This window comes from Phocoena phocoena, chromosome 1 (genome assembly GCF_963924675.1).
Source record: "Phocoena phocoena chromosome 1, mPhoPho1.1, whole genome shotgun sequence".
Lineage (NCBI taxonomy): Eukaryota > Metazoa > Chordata > Mammalia > Artiodactyla > Phocoenidae > Phocoena > Phocoena phocoena.
The window spans coordinates 60,743,954-60,758,350 of record NC_089219.1 but is presented as its reverse complement, the minus strand read 5'-3'; the positions used below and the strand labels follow the sequence as shown (position 1 = coordinate 60,758,350).

Sequence of the window (14,397 nt, the reverse complement as noted above, 5' to 3'; positions counted from 1 at the left end):
TGTGTAAGTAGGTATGCATGTTAGGAAATATCTATTTAAAATAAAGTCTTAATTTGCTAAGAAAGATATTAATGTGAGTAATGTACCAAAAACTTACTTGACTATGCAAATTGCCAGATTTTAAATGATTGGGGATAATCAGCTTCATAGTATCCTAAACTGAAAAGATAGGCAGATGCCTATTTGGTAGAAATTTTGGGGAAATAATACTTTTCCTTTGTTAACAAATTCCTTCATTAGAAGTAATACCATATTATTTTTGCTTAAGAGGAAGGATTGCTTGTCATTGTTTCCTCTGAGACGTTGTAGTTATTCTTTATTCTTTCCTACTCCTAAATTTTCTTATGGTAGGATTTATTAAAATATTTTGAACTTTATTTCTATTAAATAAAGATTAAATTCTAGATCTAGATTTGAGATATTGGAAATAAAGCATATGAAAAGATATTTTTACCAGTAATATCTATCAATAGAAATCATGTAAACTATTTTTAAGTATTTTTAAGAATTTTAAAAATGACTTTGCAGTATAAATATTGGTTTTTATATAACTTTTCTTTTGCCAGATGATGGACCTAGCCAAAGTGATTCTGTTACTGAGACTGCCATGACACTACCAAGTGAATCTAGAGTCAATGTACACGCCATCATCACATTAAAAATATTAGACTATAGGTATGTAATTCATTTTTTTAAATGTTGCAAAACACATAGGAAACTTTCAGAAATAATCCTTCAGAAAAATTGGTGAAGAATTCTTCAGAGTGCATTAGTACTTAGAATAATAGCAATTGCAAAAACAGTGATGAGATAAAAGCATATTAAAAGTACAGTGCACTGACATGCCCACTCCTTAGGTGATTTGTGTTGATTAGGCTTAAGAGATAGATAAATGGTCGTTAATAGTAAAATTTTTATAATAAAGAACATTTTATTATTATAAAAAATAAGAGTGATAGTATTCATTGGTAATAAAATTTTCTGACTCAGTTACCAACATCCAGAGAGAATTTTATATTGGAGGGGTTCCTATATTGGTAACTAAAAAATAAGTATCATTTATTTAATGAACACCTCAAGCAGGCAAAGCGTGAGAGGTTGTACTCTGTTTATATATTTGAGTACAAGTCAAATAATATGTCATAATAATGTGCTCTGGTAGCACATATGATAAACCTGAAATAATTACAATGTTGGTATATAAACTGAGGCAGAAGCCTAATAATTTTTATATACTATGGGTGTGTGTTCAATTGGAGAAAGAAGATACCTAGGCAGAGATTGGAAGTGGTTGTCAAGTATTCTTCAGTACTATCTAAGGCAACAATGATAAAAACAACCAATACTGTCAAAACTCTTGCAGTGATTAGCTCATGTCTGGGTATTGTAATGAAAATAAAAAAGAATACAGACTCAAGTTAGATAGTGACTAGGTTTGTTCAGTTACCCACACAGCCAGCATTAATTTCTGGCCTCTTTTCCTTAATGTATCAGTAGGTACCACCTGCTGAGCAGTTAAGATTCAGTTTCAGATTTGTTATGTTCCATTCACATAGAAATCACTACCCTAAAACACCTTCCTTCTTTGACACTGTAACACAGGGTAGTACTCTTCCCTACTTGTAGTTGTGTCCTTCTTCTCATAGCATAACATAGCAATTTAGCATGTCTTATCTTACATATAATATATCCATTTATTCAGTAGGTATTTTTGGAGTCTACTGGGTATGTATCAAATTCTATGCTAGGTGTTGTAATACACTGAATGATCAGACACACTTGATTCCTGCCTCGGAATTTCTTAGCTTAAAATTCCTTTTATCTCTGGCTTCCATTCTCTCCACCCTGCATGGATATGATTTATTGAGTTTCTATTCTGTTGGACATTGTACTGGGTATTTCACATATGCTCTTGCTTTTAATCATTTAAAAAATCTATAAAGTAGTATTGATACAACTTTTTTTTGGTGGGGTATAATCATTCCCATCCTTTAAAGGTACAGATGTCACAAAAGCATAATGAAGATAGCGCTTAAGACCATACATCTTAAATTGTTTTGATTCGAAATTTATTGTAATTTGTTTTCCTTGGAGTCTTCAATTGGACAGGAGTATCCTATTTAAAATATAAGTTATTTCCCAATCTTAAGGCATAAATGCCTTCAACTAAAGTTTTAAACGTAGCGTAAATCTTCAAAGTTTAATTTGAATAAATCAGTTTCCCATGACTTGAGCATTTCTGATGGAAAAGATAGAAGTGCTCCATCTGTACAGCAGAAAATGGGTCCTGAAAGTAAAAGTGGAAGGCATAATAACAGTGAAATCTAGGCTTTTTATCATTTTTTTTTACCTTTTATCTTTCTGTATACTGTATGCTTTTTTTATACAGTTCTCCCATAACACACATTATATGTAATATTGTTTTCTTGCTCATACAATCATTCGACATTCCATTGAAGATTCCTTTAAGTGGATGAGATTAGGCATTAAAAATTGTAAAAGAATAACATAAGCGTAACAGCTAATTATAACATCAAATTGTTAAATCTGCAAACGTCAGTTCTACTAAACTTTCATTTAAGATTAAATTTATATTTTATTGAAAATATAACTGAACATTTTAATGAAAAGGAAATGTATTTATGTTTATATTTGCAAAAAATCTGACATAAATAACAGTGACTAATTCTTCAGATTCTAATTTCATAGAACTGAGGATTAAGGAAGGTAAATTACAAAGCTTATTTTATTAATGGAAGAACCAGGAATAGTTTAATCCAAGGCCACTACCCTGTGTACCTTTTCACATGCTAAATGAGAGAGAAATTGGTTTAGGTTATGAGAAAACTAGTTTAGTACAGTGTTGAACTTTTAAAAATGATTGTTGTCTTATAGTTAACTATATACCCAAAGAAAGTTGAGAGCTAACCTCTGTTAGAGATTTTTAAGAAAAGGGGTGAGAACAGTTCTTTAAATTATACATTTAGTTTTACTCTGAGGTAGAGGAATCTATTTACTTTTCCTTTACTGTATGACTTTTGGACATCTTAGGCTCTGAAGATATCTCTCTGTTTTTATTCCCATTGAGTATATGACTACACAGAAGGTGTGGCACAAAGTGTTATGACACAATATGTTGTCTGAATTCCTAACAGTTAACATTTTGTGGGTTGGCAGGTTTTTTTAGCATTTTTTACAGAACTTCATAATCAACTACCTTGAAAAATCTCCTTATGAAATCTTTAAAGGCCTTTAAAATGAAAAGCAATAATCATATCTTTCCAGATTGCTAAGAATGATGCATTTTAAACCATTTTTCATTTAGTGATAAACAAACAACTTTGATTCCTGATGAAGTGTTTGATGCAGTAAAAAGTAACATTATCACTTCTGTTAACTTCAGTAAGAATCAGCTATGTGAAATTCCCAAAAGGTAAGAACTGTTCGTGATGCTATTTCTGTTAAGTTGTGAATCATTCTCAGTTGTACTTGCATCTTAGTTGCAAGAATAATTATTTGTCATAGTTTTTTAATTAAAAAGTATATGTAAAAGTTCTTACATTGTTAATATTTGAGGGATTTGGTAAAATTTACTTAAGTATTCTCTGAGACACTTTTAACATTGGTTTTGAGAGATAGATAGGTTAAAACTTTCTTTTTCATTTACATTTTAAACTTGGAAAATAGATATTAGAATTATTAAAAATACTTTTTTCCTATATAGTGAAATATCAGAGGAAAGTTTTAAGAGATCATCTAAAGCCAATTTCATGTAGATTAATAGGAATTTGGGGCTTTATGTTAATGAATTGCCAAGCCAGTGAATTTTTCCACTGATAGTAAAAGCAAAATTGACAACTCTGTTAACATTTTCCTCCTAGAAAAGGATTCTTCATTTACAAGCATTAGAAATCATTTGCATTGTACTTTGTACTGTTTAATACATCTCTCTGGATGTTAATTATAGCACAATCTTTAGGTTTTGAGAGAATATTAGTTTAGTATAGTGTTGAACTTCTAAAAATGATTGTTATCTTGCCATTAACTATATACCCAAAGAAAGTTGACAAATAGCCTTGCAATTAAAATAGCAGTATGGGAGACAGGATAGGGTAATCATAAAGAATTTGGGCAATAGAGTCAGTTGCTTGTATCTATATCCCAGATCTATGAGCTTTGTGGCTTTGGGCAGGTTAACTAGCTTCTCTTAGTTTCCTCAGTTGTGAAGTAGAGATAATAATAGACCTATTTATAAGAATTAAATTAAATGACATATCCACTTAAAGCATTTAACCATTGCCTAGCACTTAATAAATACTTAAGTACTTAAAAAAAAAGAAAAAAAAAAAAAGATGATATATTGGGGAAATTTCATCTGACTGCCCAAAATTTTTTTAGATGGCTTAAAATTTTTAAAAAGTCAGACAAACTATTACTTACTTTCTATTTACAGAGAATAGTTTGAGGAATGTAGATCTTGAAAGATGATAACTTTAAGAGATTCTACTGAGAAAGGAGATCTAGTTCAACTTCTTTTTCTCTCTTGTTTAAAGTGTTCAGAAGGTATTTGATAGAATAGTTGAACATTTAGATTGGCTCTTAGATAGGACAAGTTTACCTTAGGGATCCTAGATCAAACAAGCTGATTGGGGATGAAGATGGAAGGAGTTAAAAGATATTATGTTATTGCTTACTTTCTCATTTTATCCCACAGTCTGATTATTTTTATGCAAAACCGTATGCTATTCTGTTACCACAGTTATTTCGTCATGTTTTTTTTCACAAGCCACAAAATTGATTGCAAAAATAATACTTATTTATAAAATATTGGACTAAATGAAGAGACAGGTAATTTATGGTCTCATCACTGATTTATTCTATTGACTTCCTGGCATATTTTATTTCAAGCTGCTACCCATTTAGAATTATACATATAATTCGTATCTTGACTGGTTTATTTGTCATAAACATTTTCCCATGTTGTAAACAATACTTTAAAAATGTAATTTATCTATATACCATAAGCTTGATTGTAAATAAAACATTGTATCTCTAAACCAAATTTTCAGAAGAATTACTAAATCAGAGTATGGCTCTTGATACGTAAGTCCAAAAGCGTTCCAAAAAAGTTTTATCAGTTACATATCCAGACTCATGGTATCTTTGATGATGGTATCTTTCACTTTTAATCTTCTTTAGCACAGCATTTGATATTCTTTCTTTCTTTTTTTTTTTCTTTGCTAATATGATAGACAAAAATGATTTACAGTTTAACTTTTGTTTTTTGGCAAATCATATGTAACATCTCTTGTTCTTAAATTAATATCGTACTTTCAAACTACTAAGTTTGATCAGGTTTACTTAGAAGTATTTAATTCTTCCTCTCTAAGTATTTGGCTTAAGTTGCTTAGTAGTAACACTTAGCAAACCTAGGAATTAACTTACTGTTTTCTTGCAATCATGATTAAATGATAATTTAGATAAGAGATACTATACTTTTAAAATGTTGCTATATCATATTTAAAAAGCATTTTGATGTATCAGATACTTCTGGTACTTAGATGGTTTTATATTATGGAGTCTAAAACAATAACTACGATGTTACAGAATATATGTCTGACAATTTATTTTATGGATTCAAGTCACAGATATAGTATAAACATTGCCTAGATTGAATTTTTTTTGTCCATAATTGGTTTAAATATAAACTGAATGGTTTCTTAAACTTCAATCTACATTTAAGGTCAAATAGAAATTCTTGGACAGATAATATTATGGCTATTTTTAAAAACCTATTTTTATCAGTTACACATCCAAACTGATTGCAATTTTTATGAGAAAAGTAACAGTTACAAAAATCTTAATTAGCAAAAATAATGTAAGATTTTTTTCCTCTATAGTCTGCTTGTAGTTTTGAAGTTCTGACAGTGAATTCAAATAGTATTAACATTTAAAAATTATTTTTGTTTCAGGATTGTGGAACTGAAAGAAATGGTTTCTGATGTCAATCTCAGTTTTAATAAGCTTTCCTTTATATCCTTGGAATTATGTATGCTTCAAAAATTAACCTTTATAGATCTCAGGTATTTATTGATACTGTTGCTTCCCTTTTTAAAAAATTATTTTTTATTTATTTATTTTATTTATTTATTTTTGGCTGCATTGGGTCTTCGTTGCTGTGTGTGGGCTTTCTCTAGTTGTGGCGAGTGGGGGCTACTCTTTGTTACGGTGTGTGGGCTTCTCATTGCGGTGGCTTCTCGTTGTGGAGACAGGCGCGTGGGCTTCAATAGTTGTGACTCGTGAGCTCTAGAGTGCAGGCTCAGTAGTGTGGCCCACGGGCTTAGTTGCTCTGCAGCATGTGGGATCTTCCCGGACCTGGACTTGAACCTGTGTTCCCTGCACTGGCAGGCAGATTCTTAACCACTGTACCACTGGGGAAGCCTTGCTTCCCTTTTTTAATAATAACTTATCTTTGTGTTTTACCTAACTTTTGCCCTTTCCCTCATGTTTTTCTAAGAAAAGAAATTGGTCTTTAGTTTATTAATAACATTTTAGGAGAAATCTGTAATTAAGCATTTAGGAAATATTTTAATCAGATGTCATCTGAAGGTAATTTACAAGTTATGTGACAAAATTACTTAAAATATTAGAAAATATTAATACATTATTTAGATTCATGCTTAGGCAAAATTACAGATAGCACATGGAAAGTGTTTGCTTCACATTGTTTCTTTTTTAGCATAAAACCGTCAAAACCCTGTGCTGGCACAGCAGCTAGCATGACTTCTCTCAAAAAGAACCTGTTTGGTTTCAAAATATTATATTAACCATGCAAGGCAAGAAATAAAGAAAAAGAACACTATGAATGGCAATAAAAAGAAAAGAAACTATTTAAGGCTCTACAGAGGTAATAGGAAGTTTAGTTTAAATATGTCCTAAGTTGAAGTGACAGGATCAGAAGTGTCACAGTTTTTGGGGGGTAATAATAGGTATTTCAGGGTTAGACAGTCATTTATTTTCTTGGGCTTTAAAACTTAATTTGTAAAATATGTTTCTATTACCTGGGCTTCTTACTGTTCATGTGTTGTTATTTTTAGCTGCTCTTGCTTTGTTCAAACAATAAATTACAATAAGCTATTTATATCTGTTTGAAGATTTATTCTTCCTGTAGAGACAAAATTTTTTTTATGGGATTAAAGCAAATATACTAATAACTCTGCTCCTGCTAAATGCGGAATTGCTTCTGTTTTCCAGGGGCAATTACACTGGCAAAACAGTTTAAAACCTCATTTTAGTTCAGTATTAATAGAACAATGAGAATAAATTCCTGCCTCCATTGGTGCTCACTTTATTTTTCATCCCATTCTCGTGTGTGTGTGTGCGTGTGTGTGCGTGTGTGTATGTGTACGCGCTCATGCCTCTGTCTATAACTATACCTGGAAATTTCTAATTAAGTGACTAAAATATGCCTTTATGTTTGCTATCAGTAGGTATAAGACTCCAGGAAAAGATAGAAACCATCATTGTGTTATTCAGCACAAATTAATAAAGGCAATAACTGGAGAAAAGTACAGAGAAAAGAAAAAACAACATATGTTGAGTTGAGAAAGTATGACTCATATATTAGGCTTGACTTCTGAATGCAAAGATATAGGTTAGAGAAAATTATTCAATTGTGATAGATAACCATCTAGTTGGATATAACTTTTTCACAAATATTTTCTATTATTAGTACTTATACGGCCTCTAGAGTGCTTCTACCTTCTTGTTAACCTTTCTTCTAAAATTGTTCCCAGATCTTTTCAGTAGTAAATGAGATTCCCTTTACTGCTGTGTTTTATTGTAAGATCTTAAAAAATTACACACTGTGCAAATTGAAATTCTAAACTTAGAGTAGAAATGGACTTACTTAATACTTATGTAGTAGAAAGCACCAAGTTTCTAAATATATAGAATCTCTTTAGTTTCCTGTTTCACCTTTTTCATGTAATTTTTCAGTTGTTCTTGGAGTAGAATTTAATGTCTATATGTGAAATATTTCTATTAATCAAATATTTATAATACTTGTGATATCAAATAATGTAGTATTTATAAGCATAACCGAAAGGGCTCTGGCTGTGGAAAGTATTGTTGATTGCAGTTTGAAGGAGATAAGGAATTAGTTTACAGTGTTTACCCTGTTAAATCTATTATTAAAGAGTTAACTGCAGTATCAGTTGGTTGCACATTGCCATTAGGATTTGGCACATTAATCAAATACTTGAAGCAGCTGACCGATTCAGAATTCTCAGGACACAGCCTTAATGAAATCAAGAATTGACAAACTGAGCTACATAAATTTTTGTCTGGTCAACATTTTAATTATAAACTAAAGTTGTACGGATTTTCAAACTTTGTAAATCATCTTTTTTCTCTCTAATTTAGGAATAATTTTTTAAATTCTTTGCCTGAAGAAATGGAATCATTGATAAGACTACAAACAATCAACCTTTCCTTTAATAGGTAAGAAACAGAACAGACAAATCTGAATAACAATTTTCTGTGGAAAATTTGTAGGTCTTACTAGAGAATACAACTAAAAGAACCAAATAAACAAAAAGTTCCTATATGTTTTCTTTATTTAAATATCCAGGTTTATTTTCACTTAGTTCTACTTAGAATTAAAAGTGATGTTGCTTTTTTAGAATTTTCACAACTGATGTCTAGTAGATTTTTTGTTTCTTTTAACCATTTTAAGAAACCTGTAAGCTAGTAGGAAGACAAATATGCAAATAAATAATTCTAATCACTGTAGTGGAAGCACAGTGCATAGACATAAGTGTTTCCAGAGATTACTTGAAGGTAGAGGAGGTAGCTCTGAAACTGAGGCTTGGAACATAGACATTTGCCAGACACACAGGGATATGGCATCCCGTGTAGAGCAAATAGCATATACTAAGGCACAAGGATGTGAGAAAATGATGGGACACGTCAAGAAGTTCAATATGGCTAGGACCATAAAGTGGGAAAGTAGAAGAGTGGAAGTCACAAATGAAGTTGGGTGTGTAAGCAGTAGCCAGCCCTTTAAGAGCTTTTTATGCCCAGTGAAATTTAGATTTTATTCTGTAAACACTATGAAGATACTACTAATAATTAAGAATAGCTAGTATTTATTGGGAGCTTATTTATTAATATTTATTATCTGCTGACTCCGGACCAAGTACTTTACATGTATTACCTCATTTAATTCTCACAAAAGCCCTACATGGTAGGTTCTGTTATTATGTCCATTTAGAAATCGAGGATTAGGAATTAAGTAACTCACTTAAGGTTCACATAGATTATAGAGCTGGGGTTTGAGCCCAGGTGTTTTGACTCTAGAAGTTGGGCTCTTAACAACTATGTCATATTGTTTCCTATGGTGAAAGTTGATTCTGGTAACAAGTTAATATAAATATTAGTAGCTATCATTTAATATATTAGAGATACTATACCAAGGTCTTCAAGTATATAAGTTTAGTACTATTATTATTTCTCATTTACAGATGAGGAACCTAAGGCACAGTGATGTTAAAATATTGCCTATTTAAGTTTTTGTTCCGTCTACTCTATTATTTGTGTTTTCTCATGTGTAGGTTATACCACTGTTGTCATTATTTTAAAATATATGCACTTCTCAGATTTCTTCTAATTTTTATTTTTGAATTGATTCTCTATTGAGCTATCAATTGCATTGTTAATTAATGTCTTTTGGGGAGCTGGCAAAACCTAACCCTAACTTCTGTGTTAACTGGTGAGCTACATCTTTTTTAATTACCTTGTTTATGGGTTGTGCGGGGGAAAAAGAGGACATACTATTTAGGGTGGTTTGGTCCATCTGTACTCCTTGTTATTGATTCTCCGATCCCTCTAATTTCAAAGGTGCCTTGAGTTTACTGTTCATTATTGCTTTTTTTTTTAAACATCAAGGCAGCAAAGGAAGGGCAGTATGGGGAAGTGAAAAGTCCAACTATAAAGCTTTCTTTCAGCTCATCCTTGTCTTTTCTAGTTGAGGCAGCAGTTTGCCTCACACTAAAACCAAACTAGCTTCTGTCCCCCAAAAGATCCTCAGGGATTTTGTGTTAATTACTGAGAATTGCTCTGAGAGCCATAAGCTTTCCCATCTGTCTTGTGGCATCTTCAGGGCTGCTTTGGGTGAGAAAGCCAGCAGCCTATAGTAGTTTTGTCATTTTTTCAAAAACCAAAATGAGTGTATTTTTGGTTGCTGAAAAAATGACAAAACTAGTCAGTTTCGAAGCTTAAGTCAAAGCAAAGTATAAATCTCTAACTTTTACTTAAGATATTGGCAGTGATTCTCTTTCATAAGAAGTAAAAGTGAACTAAGGAAGAAAACCTACATGGAGGCATTATACTGAGAGCATTTCAGGAAGATTTCCTTGTCTCCTGAATGAGAAAAGAAAAACATAGGAGAATTTACTCCAAACTTTTGTTTGATTTTATACATTAAATAGAAACTGTTACAAGTGTGTCCACTTAACATAAATTTCAAGGTTTCCAGAATTAATCCAGTTTAAAATTTTTTTCTGAAAAATTTAAATCCAGAACTTATACCAAATATTAAAAACTTACATTAAGAAAACTTTATCTCATGGTATCAAACTTAGGACCATCTATTTGAAGGAATGATTTTGCTTCTGATTCTAATATATTTAGGTGTTGTGTTCATATTCTTATAGGTTCAAAATACTACCTGAAGTTCTGTATCGAATTCCCACACTTGAAACAATTTTGATTAGTAATAATCAGGTTGGATCTGTGGACCCTCAGAAAATGAAGACAATGGAAAATCTGATTACATTGGACCTTCAAAATAATGACCTCCTACAAATTCCACCAGAGCTCGGTAATTGTGTGAACTTAAGGTAAATGCACCATTCTACTAAGTTTTTCCATTCGATTTGTTGAAGGGTTATTTTTTTGTTTTGTTTTGTTTTTGTTTTTTGAGGTACTCTTGCAGGCAAGTTGAAATAAAAAATTTAATGTCCCATTAAAAATAACAGGTAACAAAACTCCAAATCCCAATTCTGTTTTTCAAATGTTACGAAATATATTTTTTAGTTTTTTTTATATAGTATGTATATGTGTAAATACAGCAATTGATTGTTTCTAGTGATACTTTTCTCATCACTATGTATGTGTATAATCTGAAACTCTACTGCATAAAAATGTCAAGGAAATATAAATTCCTTAGGTGTGCATATAAGTTTTTTCAATATCTGATTACAGACTACTACCATTTTTTCAAGGCCAGCATGGTCTTTCTTACTCTGTGTTTGCTGTTACCTCAGCCTCAAGTGCCTTTACCCTGCTTTTATCAGTAATCAACCTAATTATCACCTTTGAAAACCTTTCCGATATTCCAGGCAGTTAGTCCCTTCTCTGATTTCCCATCCTGCTTTATTTGGACTCATTTATACCATTTCTTTGTCCTCCTTTGGAAGAGTTACCCCAGTACCTAGACCATAGTAAGCACCTAATAAGTGCTTGTTAAGTGAATGTAAAGGGAATTTGAGACATGAACAGAAAGCCCAGTAGTTAACAGAATGTGTCAGAAAAATTTAATTATTGAAAACTGCATGTGATGGTTTAGCATATTTTACTTTACTAGAGTGGCACTAGTATCTTTCTCTGGTACCTCACAATACTGAATTATAGAAGACAAGTAAGTTGATTATTGTTATGTGCAATAGTTGTATTCTATAAAGTCTCCGTGAACACCAAATTAGTAAATACTAAACCATTACTCTCTAGGGGAAATAACAGTTAGGCTCTTTCAAGCCTCTGGTCATGTTTTCATCAGCCAGTCAACATATAACCTTGTGTTATGTGTGTTTCTGTATTAAGATGCCTTATTTAATATTGTTGATTCATTAATATTGAGCCATGGCCAAACAGCACTGTGATTTATGCCTGAATGAAGCTTATCTAACATACGTATCTTCTGTGTAAGATACATGACATCCTTCTTGTGCTTAGAAAAACTAGACAACACTTCAGCATTACACTTGCAGGCCATATTAAACAGTGAAATCACCAAGAAAAGGTACAATAATACAAAAAATGTTGCACTGAATAGACCATGGAAGGAACATTTGTTTACAGTATGGGAACTGAAACAAAAAAGGCAGAGTGTCACCTTGTTTGAGCTCAGTTGGGAATGTGCCTGTCAAGTGACTCAAATTTTTTGCTGCTCTGTGCATGTCCAAAATGACCTTCAAAATGCCACATATATTGATTTGGGGGTTACTGCTAAATTTTAGTGAATAGGCAAATTAGCAAATTTGGAGTCTGTTTGAGTAATGAAGATTGACTGTAATTAACTTTTTTTCTATAAATTAAGAAAATCATTCTTTAAAATAATTCCCAAGGTACAGGAATATTTGAAGATATAATTTAGATCTGTGGTATAATATGTTGTGAATCCTTTGACTTTTATTTACATAAACTTAATGAAAATTAATATAAAAGTCTCTATCTTATAATGTAAGATATTTCATTAATTAAATAAAGAAACAAATCAACCAGCACTTAGATCTTAAACTGAACCTCATTTCAGAACATTTAAAATAGATTTTATATATGTGTCTGGTCAAGGGAAGGAGTATGAGGGCAGACGTGTTAATGTTCCCAGTGTGGAAAAGGATATATTGACTATGTTATAGTCTTTGGTATGAGTATTTGTCAGTTTGCTCATTCTAACACTTGTATAAATATAATTCACCCATTTAGTATATGGTCATTATAGGATTGAGAAGGTGATGGGTAAAATGATGGTTCATATCGCAGCTCTTCTGTTTAATAGCTGTGTGATCTTGGACAAGCCTTTCTTACCTTCCTGAACTTGTGTTTCATTATCTATGAAATAGAAATATTAATGGTGCCTACATCACAGGGTTGTTAAGATAATGAAGAGAGTCAGTGAATGTAAGTTACTTAGAACAATACCTTTCACATAATAAGTATTCATTTAATGTTGTTTCAGTCATTATTGTAGTTAAAATTCCAGTTGTTTTAATGCTTAGATTTGAAAAGGGACAAATTTTTAAAAACACACAAATTTTACTTATAAAATAGCAAATGAAATTAGAAGAAAAGCCTCCCTAATGGAAAATGTTTTAAATTCTTAATTTCTCTCCTTTGTTTAGGACATTGCTACTAGATGGAAATCCGTTCCGCGTTCCTCGAGCAGCCATATTAATGAAAGGAACAGCTGCTATTCTGGAATATTTGAGAGACCGAATTCCTACTTAAGTTGGAGTTGTTACATAATCTTGGTCATGTTAATTCTTAGAGTTCTTAGATTGATAACTAACATATTTCTAAGGTATCATGTACATTTATAATGGTGTAACTACGTATAGTGTTCATACATTTGCTCTGAATGTTTTGCATAAGATTTATCCTCACTTTCATTCCCTTATAACACAGCAAACAGTTTCTTCAGAAGTGAATTTTTATTTATCACAGTTCAATATTTTTATAATGACAAAGCATTGTTGTAGAGGTGGGGTTTTTTTTTCCCATTTCTGTTTGTGTTACGTATATTATGACCAATTGACTTGAATATGACCATCCAATTTCTACCTTTTTATTGGATATAAAATTGAATTGAATTTTGTTTAATACTGTTCTTTGGCATTTAGAAAATAATAAGACTTTTCATTATCCATAATAGGACTTTTATGATGTGGTTGGTGTCAGTATAAGTTTCAAATTAATATTTACTGGCTTGTTTTTGTTTATATAGTTGAAATGTTTTTTCCTAACCTTTTTTACATGTTTCATAAAATCATTTTGTCGGGGTTTCTAATGTCACAGAAATGCTACATAAGATATGGTTATTGGTGGAGAGAATAGTAAAAGTGTTGTTATAATTGCTCTCACAATTCTGAATTTAAGAATTGCAAAACAATTCTGGGTTTTGTTTTTTTTTAAGATGTTTTAGTGTTAAGTTTCCATACAGTAATCTAGTACTTCTAGATTCAACAAATTTAAAGAAACTGGATCTGCATATTTTTCCCTCAGAGTGTGAGCATTTAAAAAATACCTTTTGTTCTTTAAAAAAAGTACTGAAATTTTATTAATTTTTATGGATAACAGCAACAGAAAATAATAGCATATACTACATAGAAATCTTGAAATGTATTTTGTTTAAATACTTACTAAGCAGGTATTTGTATATATAATTACTCTGTTGATGTGTTCTAATCCATCTTGTGCCTTTTTTTAATTTCCAGGGTCTTAATTTTTAAATTTGCTTGTAGTCATGTGGTAATTTTCTAAAAGGGAATTTGTTATATTTGATAAAAATCAAATATAAACATTTATACCAAAAATATCAGAAGTAAGTAGGCTAGT

The 14,397-nt window shown here is 31.3% G+C and overlaps 1 protein-coding gene across 1 annotated transcript in view; it reads left to right on the top strand.

Annotated features, from left to right (window-relative positions):
• LRRC40 (leucine rich repeat containing 40) overlaps positions 1 to 13,290 on the top strand; it is a 56,219-nt gene extending 42,929 nt beyond the window's left edge. The window contains exons 10-15 of the mRNA XM_065889416.1: positions 567 to 675; positions 3,326 to 3,433; positions 5,973 to 6,083; positions 8,425 to 8,502; positions 10,716 to 10,901; positions 13,185 to 13,290. Of these exons, the coding sequence (XP_065745488.1) occupies positions 567 to 675; positions 3,326 to 3,433; positions 5,973 to 6,083; positions 8,425 to 8,502; positions 10,716 to 10,901; positions 13,185 to 13,290 (698 nt within the window). The remainder of the gene's footprint in view (positions 1 to 566; positions 676 to 3,325; positions 3,434 to 5,972; positions 6,084 to 8,424; positions 8,503 to 10,715; positions 10,902 to 13,184) is intronic.
• The last annotated feature ends 1,107 nt before the right edge of the window (positions 13,291 to 14,397 follow it).